The 25,540-nt window shown below is 40.2% G+C and overlaps 1 protein-coding gene across 1 annotated transcript; it reads left to right on the top strand.

Annotated features, from left to right (window-relative positions):
- The first annotated feature begins 2,358 nt into the window (after positions 1–2,358).
- On the top strand, positions 2,359–22,309 carry ccdc71 (coiled-coil domain containing 71). The gene is made up of 2 exons (XM_086150075.1): positions 2,359–2,477; positions 17,170–22,309. Exon 2 carries the CDS (start codon positions 17,180–17,182, stop codon positions 18,239–18,241), a length of 1,062 nt encoding a protein of 353 aa, XP_086006201.1. The 5' UTR covers positions 2,359–2,477; positions 17,170–17,179; the 3' UTR covers positions 18,242–22,309.
- Positions 22,310–25,540: the final 3,231 nt, after the last annotated feature.

Below are 25,540 nucleotides of genomic sequence, written 5' to 3'. Positions count from 1 at the left end.
GAGGAAAGCATCATGCAGAGGAGTAGATCAGGATAACCTTACACCAAAGAGACTTGCCACAAAGAACTTGAGATCACTTTCCCCTATTTTTCACTAGATAAGACCTTGATATACGATTTGACCAAAATGTTCCATCCAATGACATGTGTGGGTATCTCTTTGCTTATGAATAGCAAAGAAAAGCAAATATCCATGGATGGGCATTATAGATGCAAGTAAACACAAGCTCAGATATCCTACTTGATCTGTTACAGTTGGTCTGTAGCATTGAATTGTACAATTGTGATTTAAAACTGAAAAAAAATGCTTAAAATGTAATTAATGTTTGGGTTGTATACAACAATTATTGCAGTAAGGTTATTAACAGAGGTTCTCAGTTATCCAGGTTATGGTTAATCCTTGTCAAATCTTGCCGTTTCAACTGGACTTGATTTCATCTCTTAAAAAAGTTTCGTGTCTCATCCAAGAGGTTTCTTTGGTTCTGAAGTAAGGGTATATGTATGGGTATGTGTGAAAATGATTAGTTTTTCCATTGATTGTATGTGTCTGACCTGACCTAAAACTTTTTAAGATCTGAGCTTTTTCAAAAATAGGTTAACAGTGTTCTAGCCTTGTCTTGGAGTAAAGACGCAGAGTCCCAAGAGTTCTGGAGTCAGCCAGAGTTGAGTTCTCGAAAGAGTACAAAGCCTGAGTTGTCCTGCAGAACGACTGATTTTTCACAACAAAACATTCCTTTTTATAATGTAAGGTGGTGGTGTAAGGCCAGAGGACATGCATCTCACGCAATATCGGCGTTGTGTCAAACCTTTTTTTTATAATTGTTCTTTTGCCCCAAGTGTTTTTATTGGTGTCACTATCATCCCTATTTTCATCCATGTTTAGGTAACCCCGATTTTAATGGGGTCCAAAGTTCTGCTGTTTTCTTCCTTTAGCCAACGGAATTACACAAGAGTATCGTTATGTCATCTTTATTGTTGCCTATCTTTTGACCATCACCTTTATCTCGGCTCTAACAGACCTATGTTTTTATCTTAGTCGTTTTTCTGTTTGGAATACATTTTACACACAAACACAAACATTTGTTGTGTGTAGAAAGATAGAGATGTTGTATAAGTTCCACAGTACTGGATATCAACCTGTTTAAAGTTACCATTCTCAGACATATTATACTGACTTATGTGAATATCTGTTGTGGAGTAGCTAATGCATGTATACCTAGACTGCTTGGAAATTGTGTAGTATATGTCACCAAACACACTGCCAAACACACTGAAGGTAGTAAAAACAAGTTTGATGTATAATAGACCTGATGTCACAACAAGATTATTAACAATATTAAACAGTATTGAGTTGCTGGGGAGCCCCTCAGAAAGCAATGAAGGGTTAGAAACAAATGAAAGTTGTTGAACAAAGAGAAGGGTTATCAAAAAGGGATGTTGCGGACTCCTTTATTTCCACCCAACATGAGTTGATAGGGAACATTTCATGTTAGAAATGTGCATGTGCACATCGGTTATAAAAAATTGTAGTCCGTAGTCTTATTTAACTGTCCATCGTGAAGCCAGATAGGGAGACAAAAAAACAAAACAAAAAAACAACAACAAAAAAACAAAACAATAAATAAAATGCATGCAATTGCAAGGAAATGTAAACAGTAAACTCTACTGCATTGATCTCTGGTCATCTGCATAGTTTCATTGAACACATTCTTCACTCACAATTATTTTTGAGAAACCATGTATGCTGTATGCTAGTGTAAGATGTCTAGAGTTCCATCAGGCTCAGACCTGCCATTTTTTGTCTAACATTTTCACTGCAAAAATTCAATGTAATGCTTACATTAGTTTATGGCGCCTGACACACTTACCACAGGGAAATAGGGTGTTACTCATGCACTGTTTTGGTGAATCTTGGTTCTTCTGTATATAAAAATCCCTGCATTATCAATAGTTAGAAATGCCGAAATATGGTTGAAATTAGATGTTATTCCGGCTTTAGAGTGTCTTCTAATTTACAACTAGGGCTGCCATTTCATTCATCAGCTAATCTCCAGTACTAGCTTGCTGGGTTGGCTAGTTGCTGATGCTAACAGTTTGAGCTAGAAAACGAAAATAAATCCAAGTCCCACCCACCTCGTACGTCACAGTTTCGGCTTGGTGTCAGATTTCTACTTGAATGGGATTTTCCTTAAATAATCGCTTTTCCTTGGACTGTCTCCTGTCCACGCACCTGGTAATTTTTTTTATCCATGTTGGAGACAATTTCCTGGTAATAACACATTATTTCTGTCTCTTACGCCTGTTCCCCACCCCCACCCCACCCTCGGCGGAGTTATAGCCCGCCCTCCGTCGGTTCTCCCCGGCAGCCTCCGCCTCTCTTCTCTGGTCTGTCATCCACACCGCTGTTGTTGCAGCCATTTTACCGTGGAGCGTCGGCGTAGCGGCTACCGGCAGATGCCGAGACTGCACGGCCGAGAGGTAATTTCCCTTTATTGTTGCGGACTTCTACTTGTTTCTGTAACCTTTAAATGCTCGACTCAGCAGATCTGTCGGGTTTCTAGTGTCGAGAGGAGGGCCAGGCTGCCCGGTTTTTGTGAGGTTTCCTCAACAACTAACGTTAGCTGCTCAGACAGAGGAAAGATTGCTGCGAGTGTTTGGCGAGGAAAGCCTGGTGCTGGCGGTTAACAATTCTGCCTTAGCAATGGCGACTTCTTTTGAGAAACCGCTGGAAGTTTTAATTGGGCTTCAGGGTGGCCATTATGTGACTTTCTATGTGGTTCAGCTCAAGAAGCTGAATTACTAAAATAGATCACAATTAAGGCTTTTTGGCGCTTGGAACAGGGGGGCGCTGTAGAGCCACATAATTGCGCACGTTTTTCGAACGGTTCCTAGCTTCACCTATACAAGCTAGCTAGTTGTCATTGTTAATCTAAGGGACCACCTATTAAGCAATTATTTGTGATCAGTCAAGTTAAAAAATGAATAGTATTCTACTTATTTTACCTATCATGTCCTTTCGGGGGAAAAGAGCAATGGAAAAGAAGAAAAAAAAACTCCCATGTATTTTAATACTTGGCGGAGCACTGCTTTTGTCCTAGCTATCATATTGTAGCTTGGCTACCTTAATGACAACAAGACTGATATATCGTAGTTCCTCGCTCAGGCCCAAATGGTATATGTGGTTACACTAAATAGTTGCTGAAAAATCTTGCTGTTGAACTTGGCGAGATGACTGTCTTAACGATTACTGTCTTAAATAGGTTTCTCCTCCAAGCCAAGGGGGCTTGCTTTTTCAGATCTAATGGAAATGACATTAAATGATCCCTTGGATTAGAGGTGAAACAACTTTTTTTACGAAAGTAAATATCTCTGAGGATATTTCACAGTGAGCACCATGCCCTGGATGACTGAGATCTTGACAGATCCATCCAAACACAACTACACAGTCCTTATACAGAAACAATGCTGCTTGTTCATTTGGGTGTTAGTTTGACTATTATCGAAACTGTTCAAGTTCCGTGATTGTAGTCAGTTGCCTTAACAACACATTATGACAAGCTCTCGACACCAATGAGGGTTAATAAGTCCTTGCCATCAACCCATACCTTATTGACCATTTAGCAACCAGAGTCCATCTTGCAGCATTTCCAAGCAAGACAAATTTTCCTACCCTGGATGGTCACAAAGGAACTCTGCATTCGATTTGACTGTGGGGCAGGTGGAATCAGCAGCGTCCATTCAAACCAATTAAGAAGCAGTATTTGGTTCTCTTGTGCATTGCTAAACTATAAGAGGTGCGCTACTACAAGTGGTGCGCTACCAAGCTTACTGTATAAAAATGAAGCAACACAACTGCTGATTCACTGGACTAAGTTACATTTTCAGGATGACCTAGCTGCTTCTTTAAGAATCATATCCTTTAGTTTTGTATAGTGTACTCTGAAAGATCAAATTGAAACTCATTCTATATATAAACAGCTGTAATATCTATGCAGCACTTTTTTTTTCTTCTGGTCAAGGTATTGTGATTATACAAATTTTAATAAATTCGTCTTTTGTGCAAATTGAGTGCTCAAATGTACTTTATGAGGTCTAGTTTGCACTTGTTAGCTTTCTGATCAGTTAGCTGGTAGCTCCCTTGGACAATTGTTTGTCTTGACTATGGCATTTGCTTATCAAGTGCAATATTTTGACCCTGGATGATTCTCAATCAACTTAATATTTCAAAATTGTTTTTGTAGTGCCATCATACATTTCTTATTCCAGTGTAAATCAGGTGAGGTCAAATGGTTTATTTGTGGTGTTACTATACAAAGCCCTCCAAGATGGCGGACTCACTTGAAGTAGGCCCAATACCAAAGGAAATTGTACCATAACAATGGCTCTATTCTACTAAGTAGAAGCAACTGTAACCAGACAACCAAGTAACCAGCTTTGTCAGTGACAGACTGACATTCTTTGGCACAGGTCATGTAATTGCAGAGCTGATATTCTGCCAGTCTTTCTTTTTTTTTTGTCTAGGTTGTGACTTCCAACTCAGATGAGTTCCCCAAATCCTTATCTTGTTTTTCCCCAAATGACATACATAAAGACTCATACATCAACATAGCACACCAAATTCAACCCAACTGCTGCACATGTACACACTCAACGCAACAAATGCCTTTCAATATTGACCAGTGGCCACCCTCAACCTTAGTGGCTATCTACTGAAAACACCACACAGTCTTTAGAACTGAAGAACCCTCTCAGGTGAAAGGTAGAACAGCTCCAAGGAAAGAAACTCTGTTCAGTTTCCACTATAAGATTGAAGAGTTACAGATCATCACCTGGAAGACTTGAGAATATACTCAGAAACCAGGTAATGAATGATTTAAAACTAGCCAATCTGGACAGGCTAGTCATTGCTGATTTTGTAATTGCCCAACATGGCTATTGAACGAAAACAAGCTAAGTCCTAACAACCTGTCAGATTGTGGAGGCTGACTGAAAGTCATGTCTGTTCCAAGGGCTCTGTTTTTTGATGTGCAATGGCTTTGAACAACTGAAAAGAACCGAGAGTAAAATGTAAGTGATGTCCCAAAGCACACCTAAATGTATCATATGTGATTTGCAAGACAAATACATAGCATGACTTTGATGACACATACAGTGTTATTAATCATTTTCCCACCGCTTATCCAGTGCTGGGGTCTTGACAACAGACCCAATGTCAACCCAGGCATGTGTGTCCCCTCCAAAGTCAACCTCCTACCAAGTGGACATACCTGGAGTACCTCAATGGGTGGTATCCAGGAGGCGTCTTTATTGCGTACCCGAACCACTTCAACTGACTGGTTTTGAAGTGACTGAGATGTGGCTCCACACGAGGCTCCAACACACCCACCTTGCTTTAAAGCTAATTAGGAGACACCTTGTGGATGATAGTGTTTTTGGCTGTTTGTATCTCAAACCCGATCTATTAAGTCACAAATCCAAAATTTGTGACCCCCTTGGTCTCTTTCTTGAGCCCGGCAAATAGACCAAGTGTCAGAAGTGATGCAGATGTGGTTTCTATTGGCATACCCTATTAATGCTTATGGCAAGGTCCCCAAGATACTGTAACTAAGTCAGACACTCTACTCTTCCAATGCTGGCCAGACATTGTGGAAACCTCACGCAGAATCTGTGACAGTGAGCTGCTCAGAAAGACCCTAATGAGACAATGTAAATGTATTTGATGTGCTAAGGATGCAGACGTGTCTCTTGCAGCATTTGGTTCTTAATGATAATCACGGGTTTCGGTCATAGCTTCTTATTCAAATCTGCAAATCACATGGCAGACAAAAATCAGTATAACCCGACTAGCCCTCCAGGATCCCCACTGGGGAAAAGAATACGTTTACTAGTCCACTATCTGAATAGGATCAGTAATGTTACTTCTGAATCAAAGGTTTGGAAATCAGCTTGAGTATCCTTTGCAGTACTCCGTCAACTTTTCAAGAGAGACTGAGCAGCAAGGTATGCCTGCAGTTAATTCACCCCCCCCCCCCAAAAAAAAAACAAAAAAAAACACGATGCATTTTAGGAGGATTGCTATCAACATCTGGTGGCCCTGAGGAGTTTCTTCGCTATCTCAGTCTATTTCTAGATGATCCTGCTCTACCCCTGGCTGACTGTCGAACAGAGAATGTCTGGGGGAAAAAAAGACATGCCATGCTGAGATGCATATGTCTTAACCTCAGTCAGCAGCCTGACACACTGCACATTTCACATGTCCCTGATGTTGCTACCTCGAGGAGTGAACCTACAGGACTGATAGGTACAAGTGTGTTTCAATAATACTTATAATTCATTCTAAAAGTGACCTTGGGATGAAGACTGACAGCATTAGTGAATATTTTGCCTGTACTGTTGATCTTTTCTCAGCCATGGCATTCGGTTGCTGACCACAGTGTAGACACATTTGATATTGTTCTGAGGGGTATCTCAGAAAAATCTCCATTTTAATGTTGTGAAGATTTTATGGTAAAGTGAAGAACTTATCCATATCAATGAAACAATTGAAAATGCTCTATCAAGGCCAAGAAATGGCAGCTTTGTGAAGTGCTTCTGTAAATGTTTTGAGCCACTCCTGTACTTGATGGATTTTCTTGTTACTGATTCCACTCAGGAATGATTTCTTATTATCATGTGTTAATATTATATTACAAACATGCTGGGAAGAGGAATGATTTTCTCAGAGGAAAAGAATTTCTATAGATTAGACCAGGGGTCACACTTTTTCCTTGCATGCTAGTCTTTTTAAATGATCAATCAAATATGAGCTACCAACAATAAAATTACGATATGTATACTTGCTTAAAGTATTGTTTACAATGAACAGGCATGGGATCATACAGTTATGTACATTTTTGTGTGTATGTTTGTACTGGCCTTATTCTGATGACCTCTTGCACTGAATGAATCAGTTGGGTTTGCTGATTCCTTGTCCAAATGGCAGAGGTACGTTTTCGTTTCTTACTTGATGAAACTGCCAAATACTGCAACCAAATAATTTAGAAATTGGATTCAAATAGTACAGAATATTTAAATTCTTAAAAATCTAAATTCGTCTTTGCGCCCTTGTGGATGACTACCATGGGACCTTTTATTCTCCCCGGTGAAATATTCAATAAAGAGAAGTATCTTCTCTTTGGTCTTCCTTCCAGGCAGACCTCCTGCCTGGCAACTCAAATTCCAGCATCCATCTACCAAAATATTCACTATCCCTCCTCTGTACATGACCGAACCATCTCAGTCAGGCTTCCCTGACCTTCTCTCCAATACATCTAGCGTGCTGTTCCTCTGAGACTCATTCCTGATCCCGTCCATCTTGGTCAGTCTCAAAGAGAACCAAAGCATCTTCATCTATGCAACCTCGTACCATGCCTCCTATCTTTTTGTCATTGTAACTGTTTCTAGGCCATACAGCTTCACTGGTCACACCACTGTTTTGTACACCTTTCCTGTTATTCTGGCTGATAGTCTTCTATCTCAAAGTACCCCTGATACTTTTCTCCACCAATTCCGACTTGTTTGAATCCATCTCTTCACCTCTTTTCCACATACTCGCTGCTCTTAAATGCAAACAGGAAAGGGCTCAGAGCAGATTCCTGATGGAGTCCCAACTTGAACTTCTCTGTAACCCCTACAGCACACCTCGCCACTGTCTCACAGCTAGCATACACGACCTGCATCAGTCTAACATACTTCTCTGCCACTCCAAACTTCCTCATATATTACCAGAGTTCCTCTTGGCACCTTGTCATGCCTTTTCTAGGTCTAACAAAACACAATGCAGCTCCCTCTGTACTTCTATTAGCATTCTCAAAGCAAATACTGCATCTGTAGTACTCTTAAGTATTAAGCCATACTGCTGTTCACAAATGCTGACTTGTGCTCTGTCTAGTTTCCACGACACTTTCCCATAACTTCATTGTACAGCTCATCAACTTTATCCCTCTATAGTTGCTGCAATTCTGCACATCCCCCTTATTCTTAAAAATAGGCACTCTCCAACCTTTCCTCCCTTCCCCAGGCATCTTTTCACTCTCTAAGATCCTGTTTGAATACTCTGGTCAGAAACTCTACCACTGCCTCTCCTAGACACCTCCCACAGGTATATCATCAGCACCAACTGCCTTTCAACTCTTCATCCGCCTCAATGCTTTCCTCACTTTTACTAATCTCTGCTACTTTGTGGTCTCCAATAGTCACCTCTTCTACCCTTGCCTAACATTCATTTTCCTTGTTCGTCAGCTCTTCAAAGCACTCTTTCCATCTTCTCACCACTCTTCTAGCATCAATCAATACATTTCCCTCTTTCCTTAATAATCTTTACCTGTTGTACAACCTTTCTGTTCTGCCAACCGATATAGCTCATTCTCTCCCTCAATGTCCAATTGAGCATACAAGTCATCGTCTGCCATTTGTTTTGCCTTTACAACCTCTATTTTTACCTAATGTTACATCTCCCTGTACCCCTGTCTGTTCTGTTTAGTCCCCTCAGTGTCCCACTTTTTCTTTGCTAACTGCATTCTCTGTACATACTCGTGCACTTCCTCGTTCCACCACAAAGTCTCCTTATCTACTTTCCTTCCAGATGATACACCAACTACTCTCCTGCCTGTCTTCCCGATAACACTAGCTGTTACCCTATGTTCCTGTCTTGTCTCTCCCTGACCACCCAGAGCCTTTCTCAATTCCTCCCTGAAAACCATACAACACCCCCCCTTTTCAGAATCTACCACTTTGTTCTCTGTGCTGCCTATGTCCTCTTGCTCTAGGACTGGAATCCTATGTTGTCTGGCTGCACTCACAACTACTTTCCAGTCACTGATCTCTTTCACGTTACCTTGTCAACACAATGCTGTGTGCTCCTACCTCCGCCCTTATAAGTTACCCTATGTTCCTGTCTTTTTATGGAAAGAAAGTGCTCACTACAGCCATTTTCATCCTCTAAGTCTACCACCATCTGTCCCTCTGTGTTCCTATCCTGTAATCCATATCTGCCCATCACTTCTTCATCCGCTCCATTGCCTGCTCCAGCATGACCACTGAAGTCTGCACCAATTACCGCTCTCACATCTCTGGGGATATTCTGCATCACTTCATCTAACTCATTCCAGAACTTCTCCTTATCCAACAGCCATTCCACCTGCAGGGCATACCCTCTTACAACATTGAGCATCACACCTTCAATTTCTAGTTTCAGACTCACGAGTCTATCTGACATTCTTTTGACCTCCAGAACATTACTAACAAACACCTCCTTCAAGATAACTCCTACTCCATTTCTCTTCCTGTCAGTACCATGATAGTACAACCTAAAGCCTGCTCCTTAGCTTGTAGCCTTACTACCTTTACACCTGGTCTCCCACCACGCAGTATATCCACCTTCCTTCTCTGCATCATGTCGACCAACTCTCAACCTTCTCTTGTCAAAGTCCTGATATTCAAAGTCGCTACTCCGTCCCAGTGTCATGGCTTTCCTTTCCTCTCTTTCTGCTTCCGAACACACCTTCCTTCTCTCCTTCTTTGACCTACAAGAGCCCATTTTCCTTCTGTACCCTGTAGATCATCGGTACCGGTGGTGGTTGTTGTTGTTAACCCAGGCCTGGACCAATCCGGTTTGACCTGATTATTACGTTTGATTCGCATGTGTGGTTGTGGCATGAGTATTACATTGGATGCCCTTCCTGACGCAAGCCTCTGCATTTATCCGGACTTGGGACCGGCTCAGGGAGACAGTAGCCCATGCCCCCCCTGAGGCTGCATCAATTATTTGAATTCATACCTTTTGACATTATGACCCAATTAATATCAATGAAATGCATAAACAAAATGCCCCATGCCATTATACAGGTTATTCCAACAACTGCAAGCTGACACCGTGGTTGAAGAAAGTAAATCAACTAGAAGTTTTTGATAAAGTGATTTAAATGTTATTAGTGCTCAATACCAAGTTATTACAACAGAAATGTAGTTTTAACCGAAAGACTCATGGATGTAATACATGATGAAAAATGTCTGTTTGTATTGGTTGGTCACAGTTAAACCAAGGTAGTGGTTGGTGTAAGACTTACTTTTCTCAGATAGTTCGTAAATGTCCCTTTTAAAATGATCACTAAATGTCAGTAACAGTTATAACTTTTCTTAGTGATTTGAAAGATTGTCCTGAAGGTGTTTATATACTTAAATGGTTCTGCAAAGCATCTCTTATGACAGAGGATCACAGGATCTAGAAAACTAGAATGCCTAATTGGGTCATGAAGTAGTTTTTGGTGATAGTTACCATAAAGCTGCATGGGTGTATTCTGTTTGAATCTCTGCAATATTAAGGAAAACTAAATTGAGTTTTGATTACACACATGGTAAAAGGACAAAGGGTCGAATGCAAATATTTAAGAGTGTTTGCTGTTTATTTTGTGTAGGGAAAAAAAATCATACTTAAAAATACCCTGGTAGTTTATTCCTTGTAAGCTTCACAACACATTTGTTTTAATAGTTTGAGAAAAAAGTCGAATGTTTTGATTTACCATCCCACCTTAGTTAAGTTACCGGCTTAAAAAACAAACAAAAACCTGACAACCCTGTATGTCATCTACTGGCACAAATTCTCTGAATTAATCTTATCACAGCAATTGTTCTTCATTTTTGGAATACATTTTGCCTCTAGTTGTAAAGACTATTTGAAGTTTCCTACTGAAGAGTTTAAGGTATTTAGGCCTTATGAAAGGGGTTTCCTGGACCAACACAGCCCTAAAGGTGAAGAGAGTCCTCTAATGAAACAAAACATGGACACTTCTGTTTTTTAAATCGGTCTCATTTGAATATAGTAATAGCAACATCTTTGCCAGTGAGGTCATACCTTAACTCATTTGACCCAATCCGCTCATCAAGGTGTATACACCTGCCTTCAACTTGAACAGTGGGAAGGGCCAGGAGTAACATGTTTCATTTGGGTCAACTGCACCTTTCTCGGGGTTGAATACCTGGATATAGTTTTTGCATTCATCCTCTATTGAGGTCCCAGCCAAGGTTCCCAGGCCACCCGAGACACAGTCTCCAGCGTGTCCTGGGTCTTCCTCGGGGCTTCCTCCTGGTTGGAGATCCCCGGAACACCACACCAGGGAGATGTACCGTAAGCATCCAAGAGCACTGTACCCTGAATTCCTACCTCACTTCCATGTGTCCTTTCTATTGGAATTAACACACCGCAGTACATATGGTAGGGGCAGACGGTAATAGTCTGAGAAGCCACTGAACACCCCATGACGTCTTTCTCTTTCAACTACTCCCTTTAGGGATTGCGTCAGCAAATCATCTGCCTCCACCCAACCCTATCGTCTACATCCTCTTCTGTCCCACAATCTAACTTCAGGTCTTATTTCAACCCATCTATTTATCTCCTGTTTAGTCTTGCCTTAGGCCACCTACCTAGCATTTCCAACCTTTTACCTATGTATTCACTATCCCTCCTCTGTTTGTCGTGTGTAGAGCATACTTATTGCCATATTCACAATATAACTATTTTTACTAATCAATTGTGCAGACAATCTTATTAAGTAGAACTTATACCTTGAAAGTTATTAGATAATGACTCTGATATGGGCTGTAAAAACTCAACCTGTTGTAGGGCTAAACAGTTTTGGGTATCCAAGTAAGTGGTAGACTAAACAGAGTACACTAGGTAAGGTAGGTCCTGTTTGGTTAATTGAGTACACTATGATAACTGGTAGAGCTGTGTTTGCCCATTGAAGCAAAACAAAGATTTGTTTTCCAAGATAACTTCTTTTGCGGAATACATGTCGGGTTATGGTTGTCAAAATTAGTCCTTTCATAATTTTTGACAAGAATGGAATAATACCAATGTAATAATTCAGAGCTATTTACAATTATAAATGATCAGTAATTACATTTTTAAACAAGGTTGAAAGCACAAGTAAGAAAAACAGCTGATCTTAGCCAGTGGCTGCAAGTCATGTGACTAGTTCATGTGATTCAATGGTTCCGCAAGAGAGCCCAAAAAAGTCAATGTAAGGTACAGATATCACGACAGCGAGGATTTTAATCACATTCTTAAAATATAAGATATGAAACTGAAAACCTACTCTCCCTATTTGTATGCTGCATTTACATAAAATTGACAGAAAGTGTCCTTTTTTATTCAGTAAGGCTATTTGCAATCTATTTTTAGTTTAATGTGCTAGGAATATACACAATTGTACATCTTGACGTAGACTTATTGAAAATGCTGCTGGATGTATTCCTTGAAAACAGTTGTGGCAATAAATAGGTGGACCTGTCCAGATGAGCCTGAGAGGGCTTGGCTAGACACTTTTGAGGACTGGCCAATCAGAACTTGGGGGTGCACCACTATATATAGACCACGACGCCATTGTTTCCACAAGGTGGTTAAATACTCATTTTAGAAAAAATAGGAAGGACTAACCTAACAACAGAAGGTGGGGAACCACTCAAAGTAGTCTGATTGTAGAGCAGGCTTAGATCTTTACCTTACTGAAGAATATACATGTATATAATGCTGTTCAGTATTTTTTTTGTATGTGGTCATAATTTCAGTTTCATGGATGACATGGTGAATCTGTTTTTTAAAGTCCTGAGTAAATAATATAGGATTTGTTTATTTTTTTAACAGCTTTGGTAAAACACATTGGTTTACACTTTGGTTAAACACATCTCTAATCATAATTTCAGCATGTCATTTACAAAATGCTCTGTCATGACTCCAAACATCAATGTTTTAGGTCTTCGTCCCAAGTCCAGTCTGCCTTTTAGAAAATCATGTATTCTACTGGAATGGCATCTGATACATTGACAGGCTGTCAGTCTCCCCTCTAATTTGTGGTTCAATGTTAGCTTCTGGAAAACAAAGTATACCCTGATTTTTATTTATCATTTTGTGTGTGTAGTACAAAAGAACCACAATCTAACTTTTTTACAAAGATGATAAATGATGAACATTGTCAGAATCTAAACAAATAGTTATTCAATATAATATCAAATTACATTTTTTTTTTCTTGTTTCAAATAATCTTCAAAAACTCAAGGTTGGAGCAGAATGCATTTTTTGGGAAGTTTGACCTGTTCTAGCCGATGAATATTTCACATTAAGCTGACAATGGCTGCAATTGAAGGAGCCTTCAAAATGGGACAGCCTCGTTGCCGATGTGATGCAGTCTGCCTTTTAAAATGCAGCCTCGGGAGGATGCAGCCCTGAATTGGGACACAACTAATGAGTAGAAAACAGTAATTTGTAAATTATGTTGGACGACGGTGGTTGTAAAGGGCGGCAACACAGGCAATCTTTTCCATCACCTCAAAGCAAAACACATTCTGGAATATGAGGGAAGCAAAAGAATGCGCCCTCCTCAAACCTCAAGTGAATTGTGGAGCCATGGTGGAAAGGAAAAAGCTCTCTAAGTAAAACTTTTCAGTAAATTGTTTTTCAGATGGAAGTGACTTGAGAAGGTCTTTTTCTTTTCAAATGCTGTTTTACATAGTAGTACCTTAAATGACATGCCCACAATTGGGAAAGTATCTCAGAAATACAGTTACTACAACAGTGGCAACGCTGAGCATTTTCAGGATTTCAAGACAATGTATTTACTGTTCTTGATGAAATTACACGACTGTTTACCGGTAATTTTAAAAGAAAAATCCCGGCAAATCTTGATGAAACTCACTGTGTCCAGTTTCAGTGAAGTTCTTATTTTGTGTTAAAATGAGCCTTTGAACAACAACAATATTGACACTGTGCTTGTAAGGTTCCTAAAATAACTGACTTTGTTATTGTGTGTGACTGTTTTTCGGAAAGAAAAACAAAACATTTTTGCCGAAATTGAGCCGCCTAAAGCTGCTGTTGTGGAAAGTCACATCAGTGCTCCCGCCAACCTTGGAAAATACCTGGAATTGTGTTTTGGGCTTCATGTCCTCAGCAGTTTCCAAATTTTAAGTTCCAGGAAATCGTACCCAATATAGGAGAATGGAGGAGTTCTAATATTCATTTTATTTATAATTGAGTTTGTATTAGCAACACGACACAGCGGAAGCCAGTAGAGCTCATCATCGCCACACTTTCAACTGATCATTCCAGTGAATCAACAACTACCTAGCAGATTCGATACAGACGAACATAAATATCAAGATGGATGATTTATTGCTGGGGGTTTTATAGCCCCTCCTCTGGCACCTCAAATCAAGCGCTCCCTATTCACCGGTTACCAAACCAATCACAGCCATTTGTGGCTGCTTGCTCTTAATTTACTGTTTTGTAGCCATGCAGCTGCAAGCACAGATGTAGTTTCACTATGAATACAACTTGCAAGAGAAACTGATGTACATGTACAGAGAACGGGAGTTTGAGATCATGATGTGTTCATGTGTGATTTGGGGGATTTACTATAATTTTCTGTAACAAAAGAGTAGTTTATAGAAGTTTATAGAAAAATGAAAAAATAAAATAAAATTCAAGCAGAGGCCCACAACTGTAATGTCATCAGCAAACTTAAAGATGGAATCAGAGGTGTGCATGAATGTACAGTTATGGGTAGGCAGGGAGTATAGGAGGGGGTTGAGGACACAGCCCCGTGGTGTTCTTGTGTTTAGGACCAACTTGGAGAAGATGTGCCTGCCAATTCTCACCACCTGTGACTTGTTGGTCAGGATGTCAAATATCCAACTCCAGATGGAGTTGTCCAAACCCAGATTAGTGAGCTTCAAGACCAGCTTGGAGGGAATAATGTTGTTGAAGGCCAAGCTGCAGTCAATAAGTCAGTCAAGCCAGGGATTAAAACACACTTGATGTATTACGAAAACAAATGGGTTGCTTAAAATAAAGAATTTGAATTGGGTTTGCTAACGGAATAATGCTAGTATAAGTTCAAACTATTTTTAAAAGATTTACGATTCGTTTCAGTGTGCAATAATAGCAAGGAGAGTGTCAGATTTTCAAATGGGCTGACTTGTTTTCTAATGGTATCTTAATAAATAATTAACTGCAAAATATGGCTATTCTCAGGGATGTATAGGAAACCAGGGGTCTAGAAAAAAGGCAAGACCGTTCTAGTCCCATGTGATTCTTTTCATCAACAACATTTCCCACAAGATGATGATTGTGTTGGTGTGTGGTGCTAAGTGTGATGTCATGTGACAGGAGCACATTCTGACCTTTCTGGAGCCTGTGGCATGCTGATCAGCATCTCTTCCACTTAAGTAGTGTAACATTCTCGGTGGAAACTCCTCAAAAATCTGAAATAAATACAGACATATCAAGTGGAGGCCAACCATTTTGGGGCCCCAGATCAAGTACTTATGCTAGTAAATCGAGGATTTTGGCAGATTATATTCCCAGCCCATTTTCTAATGTAGTTGTAGCTGTGCCAAAGTCATCAGCAGTAAAATCATCAATACAAGCTTGCTTTCAAATACATGTTTAAAAGATTGTCTAAGTATGTTGGACAGAAGACAGACCCAACTCTGGAAAGACTTCTAAATAACTTCCAACAATTAATAAATATCGTGGTCATCTTTAGATTTAACTTATTTTAAACAGAATTCAAGTGATCCCGAAGGTCAAGAGGAGAAACTCCTATTTCCTCACTGGTCTGCCAGTGAACACTTGCTAATCCAGAAAAATGGTAAATAACTAAATTGCTAAATTGACTATTGGCTATTTTCCAAACTCACATGACACAATTTTTATTTGAACATCAACACAGCTCTGCACGTGCGCGCTCTGCCTGCCTTTTCTTCAGCAAATCTGAGGTTTTACTCATGTTTTCACTTGGTGGCCCATGAACTAGCAAAATAAGGATCTCTTTTGCCTCGATTGTTTTATCAGGACCCACACTGTCAGGCATTAAACAGCATGCCAAGAGATGAAACCGCTAATGTAGAGAATCCCTGTGAGCATTAGTCATGGGGAATTATGGGAAACGTTTACAATCAGACTGAGTTTTACCAAAACTGTCTATCCTCCTTTCTGCCGTAATCAATCCTTTCTCTTTCTTGTTTTTTTTTTTTTTTTTTTTTTTTGTTTCTTCAAATGGATTTTTTTCCAGACCACATTGTAGCACTGCCATGGCTATGTGTGCATGCATACCTGTTTTGCTGTGCATAAGAGTTATCAGAAAGGGGTTAGGTTTGGCTTTAAGAAACAATTGTAGCAATGTTTTTTAACAGAAATTACTACAACCCACTTAGAAACCATCAGTCAATCCACCACAAAATGCTGCTGTTTATTTCTCCTATTATCAGTCAAGTTCTCAAATTTAGCAAACCACAATCACACCCTCAGATTTGACATCAAATACCATCTTGGTTAATTTATTAAACCCATGATTGCAGATTCATTGTTAAAGTTCTCTGGATAGCCTCACTTCAATTTTCTTGTCACTGTAAAGTCTTAAAGGGATCGTGGTCCTACTTTTAAAAAAATGTAGTTTTTCTATGGTTAACTGGAACATAAATTACTAGATGGCGGTAGTAATGCACACAATGTGTGAATCAGTGACAGAAAAGGTTCCTAAATTGCTTTTGCATGGAAATGATTAAAGTTCTTACACTATTGTGGCAACTCAATTTGGACCTTATGCCTTAAGTAACACAGAGGTGTTAGAATTTATACTTCGGTGATGATCTTTCAATGACGTGCTGCAATTACACTGTTGAAATACCAGTTGGTTCTTAAATTCCTCTGTGATAGGGTTCCTTTCATGACTTGGAAAAAAAAAAACACCCAACAAATTATATATATGTATGATATTTTTTTTGGAAGTTACTTAAGCATAGGCAAGAGCTCATCAGGGATCAATATGGCTCTGCATACCTCCATCAAAGAAAAATAATATAGATTTGACGAAGAAGTGTAATTTTAAAGCACTAAAAAATGAGATGGAAAACCACAACAATTTTTAGACTAAATGGGAGAGGTTATTATTATTAGCGTAAGGGACTCGTGTTTGCATGGAAATATTACAGACTAGATCAGTTCCACTCCCTGACATCCATGCTTTTCATATAGACTCAAAAGGAGCATCAACACAAATCTTGCCTTTAATGGATTAAAAACAGTATATTTAAGAACTATCCATTTTTACTTGACTTAACATTGTTTTTTCTGCAGGACTAGTAACATGGCTGATGTGGTGCGAGGTCCGATGGTTGGCCGTCCATTGGTGTTCGCCAATGAGGAACGAAGGGCAGTTCATTCCTGGTCAAGGATCTCCTCTGCAGGTCACAATGTCCTCCTGGATGCTCTAAAGATCCTCAGCCCAATGTCCCACGACCTCTCGAGCACAGACGAGCTGGTAACCTTCCTACAGGAGCTGAGTGAGGAGGGTCACAAGCCCACCGTGTTGCGAAGCAAGGATGTGTATGGCTATCGCTCTTCCACAAATCAACCCCTGACAGAAGACATGTTGAAACAACCCAACAGGAATATCCGACCCACTGCAAAAAGGAGGAGAAGGGTAAGGGTTAAGAAGAGGGAGGTGCACCCATCTTGGAATACACCTGAAAGGAGCAACCCCAGGATACATGGTGTTCGGCCCCCCGAGCTGTTGGTGGACCACAGTGCACTTATCTGCAGCAGAACCCCTGGTCGGACTATGGAAATCACACAGGCGCAGCCGTACCTCAGACTGACAAACATCAAAGGTCTGTCAGGCTGCCACACTGCCAAACTTCAAATTCACACATCCTGGGAATCCTCCTGTGAGGCACCATCTTTTATCTCTCCGAAGCATTTCCCCCAGTCACTGTCAGGGATTCCTTTACAGCCTTCCCAGAATGGTGGTGGGGCACCCACCAAAGCTGTGGCCTTGTTCAGCCAGAAGAGCCTGTCATGCCCTGTCCGACTGGATGGTGCCCTCATTGGAGATTCCGCGCCGGTTTTCAATGCAAATGGCCGGGCTTTCCCACAGACTCACACAGAACTGACTAGCAACGGCTGGAGGAGTAATGGCCCCCACCAAGAAGGACGGAGCCCCAAAGAGCCGAGCAGCCCGAACAGGCAGAAAAACAGCTGGAAACACAAGAACGGTTTTAAATGGAAAGTAGTAAAAGTGGATGACTCGCGCTCAGTGGACGAAGCGCGCCGGAAAGCGCAGAAAATCCTACAAGTTAATCTTTCCCCAGTGATCCAGATCCAACCTCTCAACCATGTGCTGAGGGACTTCAGATACCAGAACAAGTGACTACTCTCCATCCCCACTCACCATTACACATACTGTCCTTTAGATATTAGTGCTCTACAATTGTTAGACTCAATCTGGATGCTGATGTTCAGATGACTCCTTCGCTCCAGCTTGGGTGTTGAGGCCAAGCAGGTTCTGTTGGCAAATTGTGACGGACACTTAGGATCGAATGGCATTAAAAGTTAGTATTTGCTTTTCCTAGCCGGCTGGGAAATAACTATCAGCCAAATGCTGGTACATTTTCACTGTCTTTCTTTCGGTTTATAATTAATGATCTGCCAACCAACCACCATTGCACTCCAAATTAAATGGCAGTAACCTTGGGTTGCCACGCAGCAACCCAAAATAGGTCAAAGGGTAAAATTAACCTTCCTCAACATCAGCCTGAAAATTGTAGCAAGCAGTGCTGGTATGCTGCCAATAGGAGGTCACTGGTTGTTACTAGCTGTTGGAAAAAAATAAAAACTGGGTTAAGTGCCATGTTTATTTTCCTTGCAGCAAGTTGTTTAGTTTTAAACAGCAGTGTGTGTTACAAATTGATCCAACTGTTTGTTTTCTTGTTGTCAGAGGAGCTAGTTAGGTGGTTGGTTGGTTCAAGCAAAACAAATATCCCAAACTAAGGGGAGACGTGTTTCGTTTGTCTTCCTGTTTTGTATTTTTGTTGTTTCCACTGGAAAATGAGGCTTTGAGAGTGAAAGAGTACCTGGCTGATGTGTTTTGACGCCCAGCCCTTCACAAAGTGTTCCTTTATTTTGGTCAATCCAAACATGGAGACAACAGGCTGACTTATTTAGTAATTCAAACTGCTGCTGATGTTTGTCTTACATTGAATTGAATGAGTTGGGTCAAGTAAAAATGGAAGAAACTTTGCTCAAACAGTGTGACTATTGAGATTAAAAATTAGTTTGAGAAATCAGTCTGAAATTTGTCTTAAATTGTGCTTTGTCTCAGATATCTGTTTAACTAGAGTTTATTCTCAGAAATCTGCCCCCCCTCCATCTTCTTCCTTTGCTGTTGGTCTACACCCAGTTCCAAAAACAGTGAGAATGTTCTGCACCTGTTCAGAAATGCTAAGATGTGCTCTTGGATCCGTGGGAAACAACCATCAGTTACTGTCCTAAATTCTCCTGTGTTCCAGTAAGGTTCTGTATTGAACGACCACCAGATGTTAGAGGACAGAATAGATTTGTGTGGTTGGTTTTTAGACATTTTCGGGGTTTTCAAACTTGGCTTCTACAGCCTACCCAAACTTGTAACAGATATTAAGAGTATGCGGACTATCTTTCAATCCTCCAACATTTCTCATCTGCTTGTTGACTCACAACTGGCACTATTTTTTTGCGTCCCAATCAGATCAATGATGTACAGTGGAACCTTGACTTACGAGTAGAAAGACCTTTATTGTCACATTAGCACATCAGTGAAATTCAACCACTGCAATTAACCAAACATGGATGAACCATGAGCAGAAGGCAGCCACTGAGCATTGCAAGCAGTTAGCAGGTTTAGTATCTTGCTCAACAACACTTTGACAGGCTAGGAGGAGCACAGGGAATTGAACCAGGCATGTCTGGTTCCAAGGACGACCTCTCTCAACCGGTGAGCCACACCACCCCCGTTATGTACATCAACTTAAGAATTTTCTGAGATGAGCCGCCACTCAGTTTTTTCGCTTTAGGATGTAAGCAAAGATCTGTGTTAAAAATGAGCGTTTGACTCTGATATGGTGGCGCTGTCCATGTAGTGGTGCTAAGAAACTGTTGGAAGTGCCCCCTGCTCCTTGGTAGCCCAGCGAAAATAATCAAAAAACATGGAGGAAGATGTACATGTTGAAGGCTTGTCCATGAAGAGGTGGAGAAGTTGTTGGTGAGATACTGTGACAAAGTATAATTTGCGAGAAGGCAGGACTCATTTGTAGGGATTCAGTGCAGCAGACGGCATGAGTATCAATGGAAGAGGACTCATTAGTACAGTAATTTCCGGACGATAAGCTGCAACTTTTTTCACGTAAACAACGATGCCGCTAATATATGGACTATTTTGGGTGGGGGACGCTAACGAGCTTCACGCCTCTAAAACGTTTATCCTCGTCACATCGGACCATTGACTTGACCGGGAAATTCTGAGTCCATTCAACTCTGACACCGAAGAAGACGACTTTGACGGTTTTAGCGCGCAGGAGGAAGCCCGAGATAGCGATCGGCAAGCCGGTGCGGCTTATATTGAGATGTGCTCAATAGTCCGGAAATTACGGTAAATTCAAGGCAGTCAGGGATGGTTAGATAGTTTCAAAAAGCGGGCTGGCATTCACTCGTTGCTAAATTAAGTTTAGTGATAAAGTGTGCTAGTTAATATTTGCAATACATTGTAGCATTTAGCATGTAGTGAATAAATTAAGTTATAGTGCACAAAATAAAATATCCTCTGGCATCTTCGGTTGATATTCAAGATAAATATACTTAACAAAAACCAGGTAGGCTATGCCTATTTGCACCTTCCAAACCATCTGGAAAGATCCAGCACCAGAACCAGTCTGGTTACTACCACCTGAACCACAGTCCATGTGATCTAAGACGGTTGTCCCTTGTTACTTTGAGAATTATGGCGACACCCTTTCAAATGAAGTTGTACCTTTGTTTCCACCCAATGACACCCCATTAACACAACAACCCCCTGAGACCCAGTTTCTCCCAACAACTCCCGTTTACATAGCAAGCCATTGCAACTTAGACCAGCCCTCAACTCTGGTGCGTACATTCGGAAACTCCCCATAGTTCATTCAAACTGAAGACTCCTTTCAGATTATTGGTGAAACTTCCTCCAAGTGAAGAAAATCGAGTCCAGTTGCCCCCAGAAGTAGATTGACAAGAATTAACCATGACCTGGAAGACTGAGAACCGCCATAGACAAGACCAGTTTTTTTTCTTTACATTCTGTTATTTATTTTTTAAACTGCACATTTCAATTTATTGTAATTGGGAAATTGAATTTGATACCAGCGTATTGAGTTATGAGTTTGTTCGCAGAACGTAAGTCAAGGTATTCCTGTGTTTAGAGACCTGATACAGGGATGGTGGTGAATTAGTTGAAAAGGATGAAATTGATAAGTATGACAGTCTCCAAAAATGTTCCCATTGGCTCTGAAAAAACTGAAATGGTGGTTTATAATTTGATTCCATTGGCTTCATAATTTCAGTTTCCTTGCTATGTTAAAAACCAGCAAGGCAAGGGGAAAATTGTTTTTCATTGAAACTAAATTTTATCCAGGCATTTTTTTTTACATCTGCATCTCAGCTTGTAAATTTTTGTGCATTTAAATAAAGGCACTAATTTCCTGTCAGCTTTTGGGGGACTGGAAGTGCTGCTACCACCTGCAGGCTGTTACAAGCACGCCTTGCTGCCTTGTGTCCTTTCCAAAGGTTTTTACTGTTGTGAAGACACCTGAATCAGTTTTCAAATAATTTTCCATCTACTTTATCCGTTTTAGCATTCTCGGTTTTTTTTTGTTGCTTGGAGCACAACCACAGTCAATGGAGGCACATGGGCAATCACATAAATTAATCCATGAGCATTTATGGGATGCTGCTTACTCGAAACTCAATGTATGGATAATATTTTTGTTTGTGCTAATTTCAATCTACATTTTTCCAAATGAAAACTTAAGCACATTTTATAATTTTATAGAGCAGAGATAGAAAACCACTGGATGTTTTAAATGCTAAATGAAGTTGGTCTTCTGTTTCAGAAAATGGATGAAAAACAGAACTGGATTTCTGCGTAAATCTCTAAAGGTTTTCAAAGTCAGACCATTATTCCGAAGTTAGATCTAAGTTTTACTTCCCTGCTCAGCCTGAGATCACATCCCTGGTCACTGTTCTGATCTTCAGATCTCAGTTTTAGTGAGTTCTCTGTTCAGGAAGAGTGTGTGTTCGTGCCCCTACCGTGTTCATGGCCACAGGCTCCTCCGTTTTCTATATCTTCTGTTAGTCTTGTTTGTGCAAAACTTGTATAATATATTTCCTACAGGTTCTTTGAGACTTTTTTTGTTCATTAAAATCGATCTGCAAACTACTTCAGTTTCAACTTCTTGACTTCACCATATTAGTAATATTTGAAAAATACACCTGCAATCACAAAAAGTTCCATTCGAAATTATTGGTTATTTACAAAATCACCTGTAAGTTCGGCATTTAATATTCAAGTTTTATAATTATTAAGAGGCTGATGGTTTAAAATGTCATGCCTGGGATCAGAAAAAAAATGGGGTGGATTTTCTAGGGGCAACTTCACAATGTTTTTTTTTCTTTAAATTTTGGAAGTAATTTTCCAAAATCATGCATATGGACAATTGGACAATTTGCCCAGACATATGAATGACAGAGTGAATGATTTTATATCTGTATAGCCCTGCAGTTGGCTGGTGACCTCTTGCTCAGTGAAAGCTGGGTTAGGCCCCAGCATCCCTGTGATCCCGAGTGTAGAGTAAGTAGTAAATAATGTACGGCAAAAACCCCATACATCCCCATCTATCAAGAAGACCTCAAATGAGAACAGAATTATCAATGAAATCAAGGCTGAATCGAGTTTTTAAACAGTTTGTTGGGATGCTACCCAGAGGATTGAGTGTAAGGTTGGGCAATTTAATTTTGCTATGGGGCCACATGAGAAATTCTTCATAAAACAATTTCTTTATAAATGGCAGTAAATCACATTCTTTTGATAATCTGAAATGCAAATGTTATCATTTAGCAATAACAAAGCGATTAACTCACAAATGCCATTTATTCAAACAAATTTCCAAGAATTTCTTTCCTTGAAGACTCATTACCGCTTATCTGAGAGGCTTCTTTAGTTTGAAAGAGGTCCCTCAAACAAACAAACAAAGCCTTTCAAATGAGGTGAAACATCTTCAAAGGAATAAATTTAAGTCCAGATGCCATGAAAAGATTTTGAAAATTATTCACCATGACCTGGATGATTGAGAACCTCCATGAACAAAATGTTAATGTTTTCACAATTCATAAGTTGGTCTGTCATTTTCAGATACAATGACCCCCCCCCTCCAAAAAAAAAAACCCGAAACACCACATTGATTTTCATTTATTGTTGGAAAGAGGAGATTCTCAACCATAAAGACATAAATATTGTCTTTGTTCTCCAAATTTTAATCAAGATAGATATCATTTTATGTTCATCACGTACTTTGAGATATGGCCTCCATAGGAAGTGTCCCAGTTGACTCCCAGTTGGTATCATAGATTTGCATGCCTACATTTTTTTGTCTAACCACCTTGTTTGCCGGTTTTTTTCCCTTGTGTGGTGAGAGAAATCTAGTCTATATTGGGCTTTAAACAAGTTTTCCAAATTGAGGTTGAATGACATCTGCGCTCTAGTCCAATGTCCAAATTTGCTACCATACTTTGCAGCTTCAGCTTTCCTGCGACATCAACACTCCATCCTTCTCGTTACAATAAGCCTGGATGGCAGAACATTCTCAGAGTTCTTTTTTGTCAGGGCCTATTCGTGTTGGAGAGTCCACCAAGCATGGTTTGATCAATGAGAAAGACTATGTTTTAGTGATTTTGCAGGTTATCGTAAAGCCAGTCTTGCTTGCCGCAGCCCTCGATGTGTAAATTTAATTGCCCTCGTTACTTTTACAGCATAGCTAACAGAGCTTACGAAGTACTTGCCAGTTTAGCACTAGTCAGATTTCTGTGTTCTTCTAAAGCTGATTCAAATTGTCATCCTCAAACATGCCAATCTGATCAAACAAAATACACAGCTTTACCTTGGAATTCAGTTAATAGATAATCAATAGTCCATGTTTTGTCGAATACTCTGCATTCAGCATTTTCCCTTTTATTTTAGCTTGGGTGGACATTTTTGATAGCAACAAGTTGATTGACATTGTATTATTACTCACATGAATTTGAAAAAAAAGAAAAATCAAAGCAAAGCTGTTTTAGTCCACACCGGAGGTCTTTTCCTTTCAGTGGTTCGCTTTCACCCAAGCGAACCAACCTCCTCCCTCTAACCCTATTTTCTGTATCCTCTTCTCTCACACCATCTAACTTCATGTCTTCTTTCACCCCATTTGTAAATTCTCTTTGTGGTTCTCCTTTGGACCTCCCGCCTAGCAATCCTAACCTCAGCATCCTTGCACCAAGCCATCTCAGACTGGCTTCTCTGACCATATCTCCAAAACATCAAACCTGCTTTCCCTCAGCTGATCTCATTTCTGATCTTATCCATCCTTGTCACTCCCAAAGAGAACTTCAACATCATCTCTGCTACCTATCTTTTCTTCAATGCCACGGTCTCGAAAGAATTGTCGGAATTGTACGCCTTTCCGTCCATTCTGGCTGGATACTCTTACCACACACTACCCCTGGCACTTTGCCTGACCCATTCCAACATGCTAGAACTTGTTTCTTCAACCATCTTCCACACAGTACATTGCTTTGGACTGTAAATCCAAAGTAGTAGTTTAAGTCCTGCACCTTCTTTATCACCACTCCCTGTAGTCTCACCATTGAACTTGGATCTCTTTCATTCATATTCTGTCTTTTCAAGGGCAACTTCCATCTCTCTAGATCTTCCTCCACCTGCTCCCACTACAGATCACAAGATCATCTGCAAACATGGTCCATTAAGATTCCTATCTTACCTCATCTGTCAGGCTGTCCATCTCCACTGCAAACAAGAAGGGGCTCAGAGCAGATCCCTGATGAAGACCCACCTCCACCTTGAGCTTCTCTGTTACACCTACAGCAAACCTCACCTCTGTCTCACTGCCCACATACAGGTTCTGCATCAGTCTAATATACTTCTCTGCCACTCGAGATTTTCCCAGACAATACCATAGTTCATCTCTTGGCACCTTGTTGTATTCTTTTTGTAGGTCTACAAAGGCACAATTGTACTTCTCTACCAGCTTTCTTAAAGCAAATACTACATCTATAGTGCTCTTTCTTGGCATTAACTGAGTGGTCAGGAACCTGTTTCTTGCAAGCCATATACGGCTCTTTTGATGAGGCATATGGCTCCCAGACAATTTTGAGTTGGAAAAAAATAGTTGGGAACTGATTTTAAAATATTGTGTCATTTTAAAGTAAACAGAAATTAGATTTGAAAATAAATTTCACGGGTCACCCGTTGGTTGGGTTGGGAACCTATGGCCTCCGAGCATATCCGGGTCATTGTAAAGGTGAAGAAATCAATTTTATCAGATAGCCAACTAGTTTATCCTTGTACCGGAAAAGATGGTGAAAAGAAAAAAAAAAAAAAGACAATGATTAC

Source organism: Fistularia commersonii, chromosome 7 (assembly GCF_037954325.1).
Source record: "Fistularia commersonii isolate RoL2024-O1a breed Wild chromosome 7, RoL_Fcom_v1.0, whole genome shotgun sequence".
Lineage (NCBI taxonomy): Eukaryota > Metazoa > Chordata > Actinopteri > Syngnathiformes > Fistulariidae > Fistularia > Fistularia commersonii.
This window is presented reverse-complemented; position numbering and strand designations above follow the sequence as displayed.

Bases quoted from the DNA above. Each gene is read 5' to 3' on its own strand.
- ccdc71 (XM_086150075.1), top strand. From the start codon at position 17,180: ATGGCTGATGTGGTGCGAGGTCCGATGGTTGGCCGTCCATTGGTGTTC.